At 42.1% G+C, this 12,968-nt stretch overlaps 1 protein-coding gene across 3 annotated transcripts in view; it reads left to right on the forward strand.

The window, feature by feature from the left end:
• The window catches only part of LRP8 (LDL receptor related protein 8), a 192,731-nt gene that overhangs the window by 104,265 nt on the left and 75,498 nt on the right, over positions 1-12,968 (forward strand). For all 3 annotated transcript variants that reach the window (XM_087730523.1, XM_087730524.1, XM_087730525.1), the window contains one exon: positions 12,491-12,613. In XM_087730523.1, the coding sequence (XP_087586649.1) occupies positions 12,491-12,613 (123 nt within the window). The remainder of the gene's footprint in view (positions 1-12,490; positions 12,614-12,968) is intronic.

Raw genomic sequence — 12,968 nt, forward strand, 5'->3', positions numbered from 1 at the left:
CTGAAAGATGGGAGCTGTGACAGTAGAGGTGGGAGTACACGGGTACCTCAGATGGGTAGATGAAAGGGTAATGTTGATCCCTGGTGTGGTCCAGCTTATCGACAATCTGTCTGCTGCTCCCCTATGACCTCAGTTCACAGCAACTCGAGAGTAAGGGGAAATGCGCCCACTAAAAATGTTGACATGGTTCCACCATCTGCTTCTACTGTATTAACTTTCCTGACTAATTGGATGTGTGATGCTGTGCCACGTGGTAGCTTTGTTCTTTTCATAAAAAGACAAAGCCTTTTTGTGTTTCCTGTGGACCTTTGAACCACACTTGCCACTGAAGGCCCTGTCAGTGTGATACAGTAGCTGCTGATGTCTTCTTGCCTTGATGATTAGAGAGCTCAGAGTAAGTAAGCTTGGTCATACTTGTTAATAGGTTAAAGGGTATTGTTGCATGCATCATAATTTCTATGTGTTGTCTATTCATTTCCCATCCCCAGGGTAGTAGTATTTAATATTGCAATGCACAAAAGCATTTGACAACACACGATGATGGGTGAAGAGGTCTGTGCTTGAATGGAGGAACTGCATGACGATGCCTAACTCTCAACCTGACCGCTTCACTTAATGTAATGCAAGAGCCCATCCGCTAGTGCTTCCTGGCAGAATATTAATAGACGTTTGTTTGGCACTGTTCCGCCGTAACAGACTTGGATCAGAGGATGAACCTGCTGTTCAGTCTGAAACGATGCTGGCTTTGGAGATGTTTTTGAAAATGCTTTTGTGTGCGATCCCTTACAATTCCCAGAGCTCTGATTCAGTGGTCTTAAAAAGAGAGATTCCTGGCAAATTAGTCATTGGATGCAATTCATGTCGTCTTTACAGAGCAGCTAACAGAGCTGTAGAAAAGATATCTTCACAGGTACATACATAAGGACATCTGTGGCACTGGTCTGTCTAAAGATCATTAAGAACCAGGGTTTAAATTTTTTTTTAGCATTTTGAATGTTCCTGATGTGTTGCTACCTAGTTAATTCAATGCAGGTTCTTATACCATACATATTGGTATGACATAATAATGCTTTTCAGTAGTGTATATAATGGCACAGGGCTCTTCTGTCTATAATTTTTTTTTTTTCTTCTGTGGCATACTGATTATTTCTTTCCATTTTCCATTTCTATTTTTGGTGTCTGAAGCAGTTAAAGAATTCAGGACAAGGAATGTGTGGTTAAAACAGGGAACTTTTTTTTCTAATAATCCTAGAAATAAATTTTTACTCCAAAAAGTGCCACAATTTTGCTAGAAAACAAAGCAAATGGAAAAAGAGGATAAAGCTGAAAACACTGGATTAAGTCTTTAGAAAAATCCCCACTCCTTTAATTGCTATTGACTGTTCATTCTTCCAAGACACTGTAATGGGCATTTTAATCATCGTATTTTAGCCTCCTATAAATTATGGCATATGGGTTTTTTTAACCATATAGAGCATTTCTTGCATTTTTCACCCTGCAACTTCTTGATTAAATTAGGAATAGGAGGAAAAGAGCAAACATTGGTCCAATATTAAGCAACTGGACTGCATATAGAAGTGACATTAAATGTAGTGTTGCTTCTAATAAAAAAAAAAAAATAAATAAATAAATGCAGCAGAACCAAGCAAAGTAGCAGCTTCATTTCCCTAGCTGTTAGCTGCAAACCAGAATGCTCAGGTGTATTACTACACATGTAATTCCCCAATCAGAAGCATAAACCCGAATTCCTTTCCCTACTGGCCACCCGCATGGATTTGTGCCCAGAACCAGCAATACTTTCTCAGTCATCCCAGATCTGTTACGCCTCTCTTGTCCCCTCTCCCTGTTTCCTACCAACAGAAGACATCCTTTTGCCACTGAGAAGATTGAGTCTTCAATCCTCTTTTAGTCAGGCACTGGAACAGGCTGCCCAGGGAAGTGGTTGAGTCTCCATCCCTGGAGGTATTTAAAAGACGCATAGATGTGGTGCTTGAGGACATGGTTTAGTGGTGGACTTGGCAGTGATAAGTTAACGGTTGGACTCGATGATCTTAAGGGTCTTTTCCAACCTCAATGATTCTATGATTCAAGTATGTGATTTAGGTCATTGATCCTGACTCTTGAAGAGCTTTTGATTTTTTTTCCTTTTTTTTTTTTCTTTTCTTTGGGTTGTTAGGGATGGTGAGTTTTGCATTGAGTTCTGCTGAGTTCCTGGTGTGTCGTTAGATTTGGGTAATTTATATTACAGGTCAGCGATACCTGGGCTGTTAACATTGGGAATGTATAATGCTTGTTCATAGGAATGTCCTGTGTGTTTTACCGTGCTTACAAACATAGAGCTTGCAGGTGTAAATACCAGGTTACTGTTTTTTCCGCACAGTTGTAGTAACAGTATGCAGCCTGGACCCATGCCAAATTTTGCAAAACAGGGCTTAAATGGTATATCTTTCTCTTCTGGCTGTTTTAAGGCTGAGTTGTAGAGGAATTGACTTTGCCTGCAATTTTTGGGGCTCCCAGTGTGTAATAGCACTGCTCTGCTTTTGGTGGTAAAGGTGACTGGTGAAATTGCTGCTGCTTCCTGGCAGATGTTTATGCTCTCGGAGCCCATGTCAACCGAGTGACCTGGGCTGCAAAACACATACGCAGTTGTGCAAGAGCAGACTCTAGCAGTGAAGTGGCAAACGTGCAGCCAGGGGTTGAGGATTGCCAGAAATGCCTCATGCTGATTTTAACCCCAGCAACGGTGTATATCTCAGAGCTGCAGCCAGAGCATGACAGGGGGTTCGTCGTAACTGGGTCTGTGCCAAGTTTGGGACTCCTGGATTTACCTCCTGCAGGCAAATGAGATTTTTAGCAAACTTGGCATGAAATTCTGCTGAAGATGCCATGTTTTGCTTTAGTGTGCTTTAACCTCATAGTATGTATACTAAATTCAAGCAATGAGAACTTAATGTTGTGTCCAAGCTGTGAAAGGCAACTTCAGCAACATGGTGTCTCCCCTATAAACTCCAGTGTTGTAATGTTTCAATGCCACAGCATAACCCAGGCAAGAAATAGCAGCCCTTCAGGCTTTGGGGGTGTTCTTTGCCATCCTCTCTGCTGGTCTTGGAGATTTTGTCACCACCGCCTATGAAAAAAGAATAATCCTTAAAAACGTCAAATAGAGCAGGAATCTCAACTATGTAAGAAGGCCCTCCTTTTCCTGATATCCCTTTTCAGTATCACTTAGTGAAAGGATCTGCATTCATGTGTCCTTAGTCTCTTTCTCGTTTTCTGAATAACTGAAGGCAAATTCAGCCTGAAAGTATGGCTGTTCTGTTTCCCTGGTGCCTATCTGATGAGCTATAGGCACGTTTGTAGGTGGGAACCAAAATCGCTCCATGAACAATTTCTTTTATTAATGAATTGCTTCATTAACAACTTCTGCTTTTCTGCCTTAATATATTTACTAGCAGAAATGGCCTTCAGTATGTTTTGTCCTCAGGAAGCCTGGCTTTTTTCAACAGGGGGTCGATTGTTTAACCTCTCTGTGGAGAGTGATAGCCACTGATAATTTGGGGATATCAAGAGTTTTCAAGCCCCAGGGACTGCAGCACAGTATCAGCCTGGCTGAAGAGTCCGATGTTTGTGATCCACTCCCAAGTTGCAGAGTCTAGGGAGTTTTTCCACTGTTGTCACATTTCTGTCCAGGAATAGTTTCGCATCTCTGTGACCATCCTGTTGAACAGCAGTATTTATAGGTGCTTCCTTGAGGCATATAACTCTGACTTAGGCGAGCGTTATAAAACCTCTATTGAAAGCAGACATCACAGGGTGTCATAAAAACATCTGCGTCCAGTTTTGCCCAGAGACCACTGAGGACAATAGTTATTCATGGGCTTTGGTCATGTTTCTCGGGGTAGAACATGGCCCCTAGTGTTTAATTCCCAGAAACAGAAAGACAGAATAATGTCAAGCATCTCTTGAGGAATTTGCAGATGTCCTTCATTGTGAAATAAAATACATGTAGGTGCCACCCAAGAGCTTGTGTCTTGCAACAGTGTCTTGCTGCTTGTTAAAAGAAAGCAAAACAAAACCCAGAGCAGACAAACAAAGCTGGCAATTCTGTCAGCAAAAATCAGTGTGGATGAGCTTTAGTCAAAGAAATGTTTAGAAACAAACTGGAAACTCAGGACATACTAAATCCTTTGAAGAGGTTGTGACTGCAGCAATATGGAGTTCTGGAAACATGTTCAACTTCCACCACAGAGTGATGGCTGCTCTTTTCCATAAAGAGGAAATTTTGACTTGGGCTTAAGATACCACACTAGCAGATGGGGCTGAAAGATGTGGGTCATATCCTTGGCTATGCCACAGCTTTGCTGCATCACTTTTGGCATATCATTTAATGTCTCTGTGTCCATGTACCTGTAACTGAGGACTTGCATTACTTGTACATTTCAAGTTCTCGGGTCTCTTAAGAAGAGCAAGCTTTCTGATAGTCCTTTTGTACATTGCTACCTTGCATAATCTTTGTTGTAATAAAAATTGCATTTTCTGAAACCTGCCCCTGTCTGTACACTTGCCAGCCTCCTTGTCACTGTTGCTGCTGTATGAGGATGGGCGTCAATGAGATTTTGTCGGTGGGCATGTTTTGACACTGAATGGCAGGTATTTTTTCCACACCTGCCAACTTGCCACATTGCAGCAAGGTTGATCGGTAGCATCCAGAGGTGACTGCAGGCTGGACAGGGTTGTCAGCCTATTTCTGAGCAAAGCTGGAAGTGTATTTAAGATGCTGGTAGGAAAATCTGTCCCTTCCTCCCCCCTCCTCTGCAGAAGGACACGATTTTCCAATTTACAAGTAGAATGGGGGGGAGGTTGGTTGGTTTTCTTGTGGGTTTGTTGTTTGTTTTTTTTTTTTAAACTACAGAGACTTGAACACTGAGGTGATTTGGGTTCCTGGAGAATAGCAATGAGAAAATTGTCACAAAGCCTGGTTTTGTACAGCTTAAAAGATAACTGATGCTTTACAAGTGAACCTTGAAAAAACTGAGAAAGCTGAAGGAAAAATGAAGGGAGCAGATGTTGGAGGGAGCCTTGCCCGAAGGAGCACGTTCCTCTGAAGCAAGGCAGCGCTTGAGCTCTCTGCCGGGCTGTTCCCATCTGCGAAGCTCCCCAAGCAAGACAAAGCCCCAGAGCCCTGCCAAAGCCTTCGAACTCCAAAGGAGACCTTGTCTTGAATTACCCAAGCAGTATGTTTTACAGACCTCTAATGCCCTCAAAGGAGCACGCCAGTCCAAGTGGTCATTTTGGCCTTGAATTCTCTTCTGGGATTCCTGCTTTTCCTACTGGTGAAGCATGGTTTGTAGGGACAAACGCTGCATTTGTTAGACCAACTTGTATATTTGGCAAAAAACAGACCAACTTTTGAGTGTACAGCCCATTCTTGAAGTCTGAAATGGCAGCAGCAACCTGAGGACAGGTTGGGGAAAAATTTTGTTCTGTTTTGCCTTGATAACGTGAGTAAATGTAGCAATGAAGACATGTATTTGTTAGTTGAAGTCACTTTAATTTCATATATGAGAACAAAATGCTGTTTCAGCGTTCTGTGTTTTTCCATAGCTTTGCATAGCTTGCAATTAGGTGCTGCTATTTTCCTCACGTTAAACTCAGCGTTAAACATGAAAATGTATTTAAATAATTCTAAATAGGAGGCTTACACGTATTACCATTTAAAATGCACAAAGGTACTAATGAAAAATCACAGGTGACATCTCTTTTCCTCCTTTTAATGTAATTGATTTGATCGATCAGAGGGGCTAGTTTAGACTCAGCAGCTGCATGTTTTGGTTACTGTAATAGCAGCTTCAAGCAGTCCCAAACCCTCTGACTAGGCTTCTGTCAATCGGGTGTTGTTTTCTGGGGCTGGTTCAGGGGGTCTTGGGGAGAAGTTTCTTTAAAATGTATTTCTGGTGGAATATCAAAGGGACTGCGGTCTGTGTGTGAGCACTGGCCGTTTGAGGTGATCTGATTAATCTTGCTTTATAAATGTAATTGCCTGCTGAGATGGCAGCATCAAAAAAAGTGGCCAGATTCAGAGAATGGTTAAATATTCCCTTTCATTACTTCAAGGTGTCCTTAGTTGTTTGAAAATTAAAAGAACTCAACAGTCCACATCCACTAGGATTTCCTGACGTTTCAACTCTCAGATCTTATCTGTTGCCATTTTGTAGCTGCAAAACAACATGTTCTTGAGATTTCCTATGCCAAGGATTTGGCAGCGAGGGGCTGACTGCAGCTGACCCCATAGCCCTGGCAGAGGTGCTGCTGGTGGGATCGGGCTCCCAACATGTGGTGTTCGGGTGCCTAAAGCAGGGGTGGCTGGGCATGGCCAGGGATGGAGCGCCGTTTGCCCACCTGCTGTGACCAGGAAACCGCATGAGGGTGGATTGTGCTACGTTCCCTGTTATGCTTCCTCCTTCGCAAAGTCGATACCACCTTAGTCAACAGCAGGAATTGAGAGTATTCAGGCTGCAGTATTGTCAGGTGAAGGTCAGGGTTTCCAAATCTCTTAAGAGGACTAATGCATCCTTTGGGTGTATAACCTGGCCAAAGGATTTGCGATCAATACACAGACTTTTTTTTGAAGGGCAGAGATGCTGATGAAGTGCGTGGTTAGGGCTCAATCTCCTGCTCCAAGAGTTTTCTGTGCTTGGGAGTATATATCAAGTTTGCACTGAACATAGCTTCAAATTCAGTAAAAATCAAAAAACAATTTGCTTTCTCGTATTGCTGGGAATTTTTGTTTGGGGGGGGGCATCTGCAATGTCATGTTGGCTGTGTTTGCGATCGGGAGTTGACTGAGGTTATAAACTGAAGATATTTATTTGCTGTCAAGTTTTGCATAGCCCAGAATCTCTCTCAAGAGCTGAATAATGAGCCCAGCCCCCACCTTTTCTCTTGGTAATCGGAAAGCCTCATTGCGCCAAGCAAACAGTTCAACTAGGGTGAATTTTGCTCACTGTGAGACTGGATTAATTGAGGTCCTTAAGAAGTGCAGAGTGAGCCATAATAACAATATATTTTGTTCTGGGAAAAGCTAGCCTGTGGCCAGTGTTACAATTCGAGCTGCTGTTGGTACCTCTTGGGGCTGAGTGATGGCGACGGTCTGTGTTAAGCTCCTGAACTCATGTGATGCTACTCTTCTTCTTCTCGTATGGAGTCTTGTCAGTGGCTCTGATAAGCCGCTGATCAAAGTCACCATTGAAGTCTCCCAGCATGAAATGAAACTGTTTTAGGAATTTCAATTTCTCTTTCTGGCCTACCATCATCTTCCCACTCTCACGTCCTACAGGGTTGTGCTGTTTTACAGCTGAAGAAGGATCACAGCAAAACTTTCATTATATGGCCTTTTACTTTATTTCATTTTATTTCTACAGCGGCTTGGGTGAAACTAGTTTCCACAAGAAGGCTGAATACTCATTGCAAATGAGAACAGATATACAGTTTGACGGGAGGTCTGGTGTTGATTCAGAAGTTAAAATAGGAGCAGAATCTGTGTAAAGGAATTAGGGTAGTGTAACAAATGAAACCAAAGTTTTTAATGGTTTTAGTGTCTGGGGTTTTTGGTCATTTGTTTTGTTTTTTTCTTAATCCCTAATTGCTTTCTTCCTTCTGCAATAAACCTATCTTGGGTATGAGATGCAGAAGCTGCACAGACCCAGATGGCTGGCAGGACGTGCCACAGACTGGCCCAATGGCCACTTTTTGCCCTCATCTCCCTCTGCGGAGCTGTAATTTTGATTGTTCTCTGTTCAGCTACCGATTTTATGAAACTTATAGGAGTACGCTTATTTTCCACATCTTTCTCTCCTTTCAGAATTGGTGGAGATTGGCCAGCAGTTACTGGTGGGGGGAAAATGGGAAGAGAGCACAGTCTGTGGGGTCTTTGTGGGTTAATGCTCAAGGATGCTCTCATCAGCCTGGTTTTCTCTTTGGATACACAACCCAGAGATTTAACAAAACCCTTAAAAATCCCGTATTTAGAGTCTGTTATTACTACATAGGGGTTCATTGGGGGGGGAGGAATCTTTGTATTAACTGTCCTTGACAGGCAAGTTGTAGTTGGAAAATGTGCTTTTCTATGTGCTTTTATATCACTGCTGCTGTTGGAAATAAGTTCAGTCTGCTCTTCAGCTGTGTTGGTTTGGAAAAATTAGGAGTAGCAAAATATGAAACTATTTGTAGTGTGATGTCTTGCTTAGTATTACAGATGTGCAAAATAGGAATAAGCAAGAGGCATGAACTGGAAATTTGATCACAGAGGGCCTGATATCTCATAAGGATTAACTGTAAAGATGTTCCTGTCCTATAAAGCCTCTAGAACTGAAGCAAAAGTTAAGTGAGGTTAAATGAAGTGACTAAGGGCTTGTGGGGGTGATAGGAGGATGTTGGGTTTTATTAGAAAGAGGAAGAAAGAATAAATCCTCGACCCTTCAGTTAGATTATGATACCTCTTTGGCTTTAGGGTCAGGGATTTGACCTTTCAGGGAGAGGTATTTTTGGAAGTTAGACATCACATTTAGATCATCCAGTCCCTGTTCCTAGCCAGTACAAGATTTGTTCCTTTCAGTATATATTTATTTCCTCCAGTCTAATTATACATATCCCTAGTGATTGCTTTTTTTATGAATTCCCTCTATAAATGTTCATATTCTAAACTAGTCTTCCTGCGTTCTCTGCTTCTGATCTGCTGCAGGGATGAACGCTGAATCCTTACTTGCAATTCAGGATACGAGATGTGAGTAATAGAAAGGAAAAGGACGTTTTGCAAAACGAAGGTCCATGTTGGTTTGATACAGTTTAGTTTAAAATTCAGTGTGTTAGGGTATTTTTCTGTCATGGCTCGATAAAGTTGAAACCTTCATTTCCCCCCTTGCCTTTCTTCCTGGGAGAAGAGAAGCAGGAATGACTTCCTCTGACCAAGCCTTCCTTTGGAATGTTGGCCAAACCAGAGCTCATTGCCTGTGGGAGCTGAGCCCCATGGTCACGCAGGCACTGACTTCCACCCTGGAGTTTGACATATATGTCCAGCTGCAGGTGTGAGAAAGGAAAAGCAGGTACCAAAGGCAAATCAAACAAGAGTCAGAAGAAAGGCAGTCCCTTTGGTGTCACTCTGCATCCGAGCGGGGGAGAAGATGAAAGGCTCTGTGTACGCCTCAGTAGCCTTCTCTTTTCTTGTTCCAGGTATCAGTTTGCCCCCCAAGGAGCAGAGGCACAGGGATGCTGTGACTACTTACTCTTGTTTGTTTATGTTCATTTTGAAGACACATGTGAGCGGAGCTGCCTGGGCTGCTTACGGCGAAGGAAATGGATCTCAGGGGAACAATTAGTTTTGCTTGGCTATTTCTGAGCCAGGTGAAACCATAAAATGAAGCTGTGTCCTCGCCATTGTCTAAAAGGGATGTATTTATTTATTTTACATTTTAATGCACCACTGACAATTTATGGTGTGAGCCTCAATGAATTTTTAATAGAGAATTGATAGAAGAAAGGTGTATAACATGGGAGATTAATAGAAAAGGTTATCGGACTTGAAAAAGAAAAAGGAAGAAAAAGACAGAGAGCTGATATTTTATTTAACTGCTCCCTGCCTGTGTTGTGATCCCAGAGACATGACGATTGAGTGCCAGAAGGTGAATCTGGTTGGAAATAAAGTGATTCTAGTCTTGCATTAGAGGTGAGAAATGAGACAGTGCTTTTAGTTTCTTGCAGTTTGAATAATCTGGGTTGCTGTTTGCAACACAAAGCAGAGTTTATTGGTATTAAGACGGTCTGCAGAGCCATGACCTAATGTGTTAGAAAGTAATAGTAGTAAAAAATAATAATAAATAAAATATAGTATATAAAATAGAAATATTAAAAAGCAGAAACAGTAAAAGAAAAAATAGTAAGTATAATAATCATAGAAAGGTTTGAGCTCCCCCTCCCTTAATCCTACTCCTTTAAGAGATTAGACAGCTTAGATTCAAACAAAGGACCAAATGCATTTGTATTCTGCTGATTTATCTGGCACGGGATTGTTGGACCTTCGGGTGGGCATGCGGACAGGGGTGACGCTTTTTGGTTAGGCCACTGCTGAGGAGCAGTTGTGCCCAACTTAATTTTGCAAAAAGAGGCTGCGCTCGGGGAGCACATTAACACCTTCCAAATGATGCCCCGGGACTGTCAGTAATGCTTTTCTCCCCCTTTTGTGAATCCTGGCAATCTATTAATTGCGTTGCCGAAGAACAGCGTCAGGGGAACAAAGCAATCGGTGCCACCATCTGCTGTGAGCAGGTTGGCCATGTTGAAGGGAATGCCTGTTACGCTCCTTTCTGTGGCTGACCCCCTCGCTCGTGCTTGCGTCCACATGTCCCGGAAACGACAGCGATCCGAGTGTTAGACTGACGGAAAAAGGAGAGGTTTATTTTGAGGTGGAAAAGTAGTTGTGTTGCTGTCTGGATCTCTAGAAAATGAGTCAAAGGACAGTTTTCATATGGAAAGCAAGACATGAGGACATTGAGAGAGCTAGTATAAAACTAAATACATTTTAAAAATTAAGTTTCTTATGTCTCCAGTATTATACTAGTCTCTGCTTTCTGGATGAAGACATGATTGTTTCGTTTGTAGATGCCATAACCTTCCCCTAACAGCAGATACCAAGATTTCACCCAGTCAGCTTTGTAGCGAGCAGGGGAATGCTCCAACTTTGCTTATGCTTGCTATATCCCATCTGTATCTGGTCAGAGTTTCTGACCATTAAATACATCAGATTAATTAAATCAAACTTATATTAAATGAACGAAGTGACGCTCGATAGCCAATTTCACACATTTTGGTTTTCTAACTGGAGATGTTCAGGAGAAGGTCTGTTCAGTCTGATAACGGGTGTGCAACATCTTTGGAAGATCAGACTGGATTCTTAGTATGGCTAGTCTCTTGTAAAACTCCTGGTCTATGTGGGGTTGGGTTTTTTTCCTGTATTAGTTCATAATATCTGGTTCTGAATGACTGAAGAGAAAATTGTCCTTTTCTTTTCGGAATCTGGCTCATTAAGCAACAGAAGGGGAATAAATGTATGTTCTCTTTATAAAGTGTGTCCTGAGAGATTGTACAGCTGCTTAGTGATGCTTCGCAGTGTTTTCCTGCTGGATGCCTGTTCAGGGAAGCTGCACGGTTTGAGTATTAGAACATGAGTACTTGGTTTCGGCCATGTAGACCTCTCCAGCACCTCACACAGTAATGCTCCTTGTTTCCTGTGTGGGCACATGACTGATATTTAACATGGTTCCCTCCCTGACAGCAGCTCACATAAGAAAAAAAGAAAGAAAAAAAAAAATCAAACCCTGGAAGCTTATTTGTTGTGTTTAATGCTTTGAAAATGTTTGCTGGAAGAAATATTGATGTAGCAATGTGTGCACATAACTTATATCAGGGAATAGCTATCAAGCTCAAGCCTCATTGTGAGGGCAGCTAAGCAGTGGAACAGATTGCCCAGGGAGCCTGCACTGTCCCCATCTTGAGAGTTTTTAAGACCAGACTGGATAAAACATAGAGTAACCTAGTCTGACCTCAGAGCTGACCCTGTCTTGGGCAGGAGGTTGGATTTGATGACCTCTGAGGCCCTTTACTACCTGAATTTTCCTGTGGTCCTATTAGGTTGTGAGCAGCTTTGCAGAGGGAAGAAACAAATTTCCCCACCACCACTTACTATGTAAATTGATCGCTAACAAAGGTAGATACTAGTTAACCACAGAGTCTTGCACTTCAAGGGTGGTAACACTGAGACTGAGCCATTGCTCATGACTCTTACAGTGTGGCTGTTCAGTCCAATTCCTAGCAGAAAAGCCACTGAAGTCACCATTGCAAAAGCAGTGAGTGACTGGTGATCACATTGACACTGAGGTCAAGGACCAAAGGGGCCAGGTATCTATAGATTACTTTCTTTCTGCTGCAGTGGGAAGATGCTGATTTGTATTACAGGGCACTGGTTGTGCTGTGCCACCGGCACAGAGGAACAGACCAATTAATTGCTTGAGTTCATGTCTTGCATCTCTTTCAAGCCCTAGATTAATGCAAGCAAAGCAAAGAGTGTGGAGTGGTTGACATTTAATGAAATTATTTTTAGTGTTTGGAGGGGTGCTTTATGATCGTCTGCTATAGTGACAGATGTACTAAAAAGCCATGAATAGATTGCATAGATAAAAGCATTATTACTCAGATTATAGTACTGCAAAGGTGAGACTTGTTTGTCTTACCTGTCTTTAAATCATGCAGCATGCTTTCAGTTCCAGGTAGGCAGCAGCTTTTTGTAGTAAAAGCATTAGAAAATTATTTTGAAAAAGAGTGAATCCATGTTAAATAATGGAGGGATAATCAGTGTCATCCTTAGTGGGACTGGATGCAATGGAGGTCTTCTGCACTGCTTATATTCATGCTGAGTACTTTTATTTTTTTTTCCTTGCAGCAAAGAAAACTTGTGCCGAGTCAGATTTCACTTGTGACAATGGCCACTGCATCCCAGCGAGGTGGAAATGTGATGGTGAAGAAGAATGTCCTGATGGGTCAGATGAATCAGAAGCAGCATGCAGTGAGTAGCACAAAAAAGTGGTGTTTCTCAGACATGTTGTCTTACCAATGCATAGAGAAACTGGAGGTGTTATTCCCAGCAGTTGCAGGATGTTCTGTCAACTTTTGCTTCTGTTAGAGCAGAAAGTAAAGACACAAAAGATTCAGGTCGTTCAAATCAGCTTGTTTTCAAACTTTCAAATGTACCAGTTTTCCAGACTATGATACAGGCAGCACTGTCTAGTGTGTATTTCTGTCTCTAATGGAATTGAAAACATCTATAGCTCTGTTATGGTTTATCTGGTTGTAGAGCTCATGATCAGCAGCAGTGCACAAAGACTCATACTCACCTGGGATCAGGCCCTTTGGAAACTCAG

The sequence above is a fragment of the Nipponia nippon genome, unplaced genomic scaffold, assembly GCF_047370975.1.
Source record: "Nipponia nippon isolate SJK-2023a ecotype South Korea unplaced genomic scaffold, ASM4737097v1 scaffold_5, whole genome shotgun sequence".
Taxonomy (NCBI): Eukaryota; Metazoa; Chordata; class Aves; order Pelecaniformes; family Threskiornithidae; genus Nipponia; species Nipponia nippon.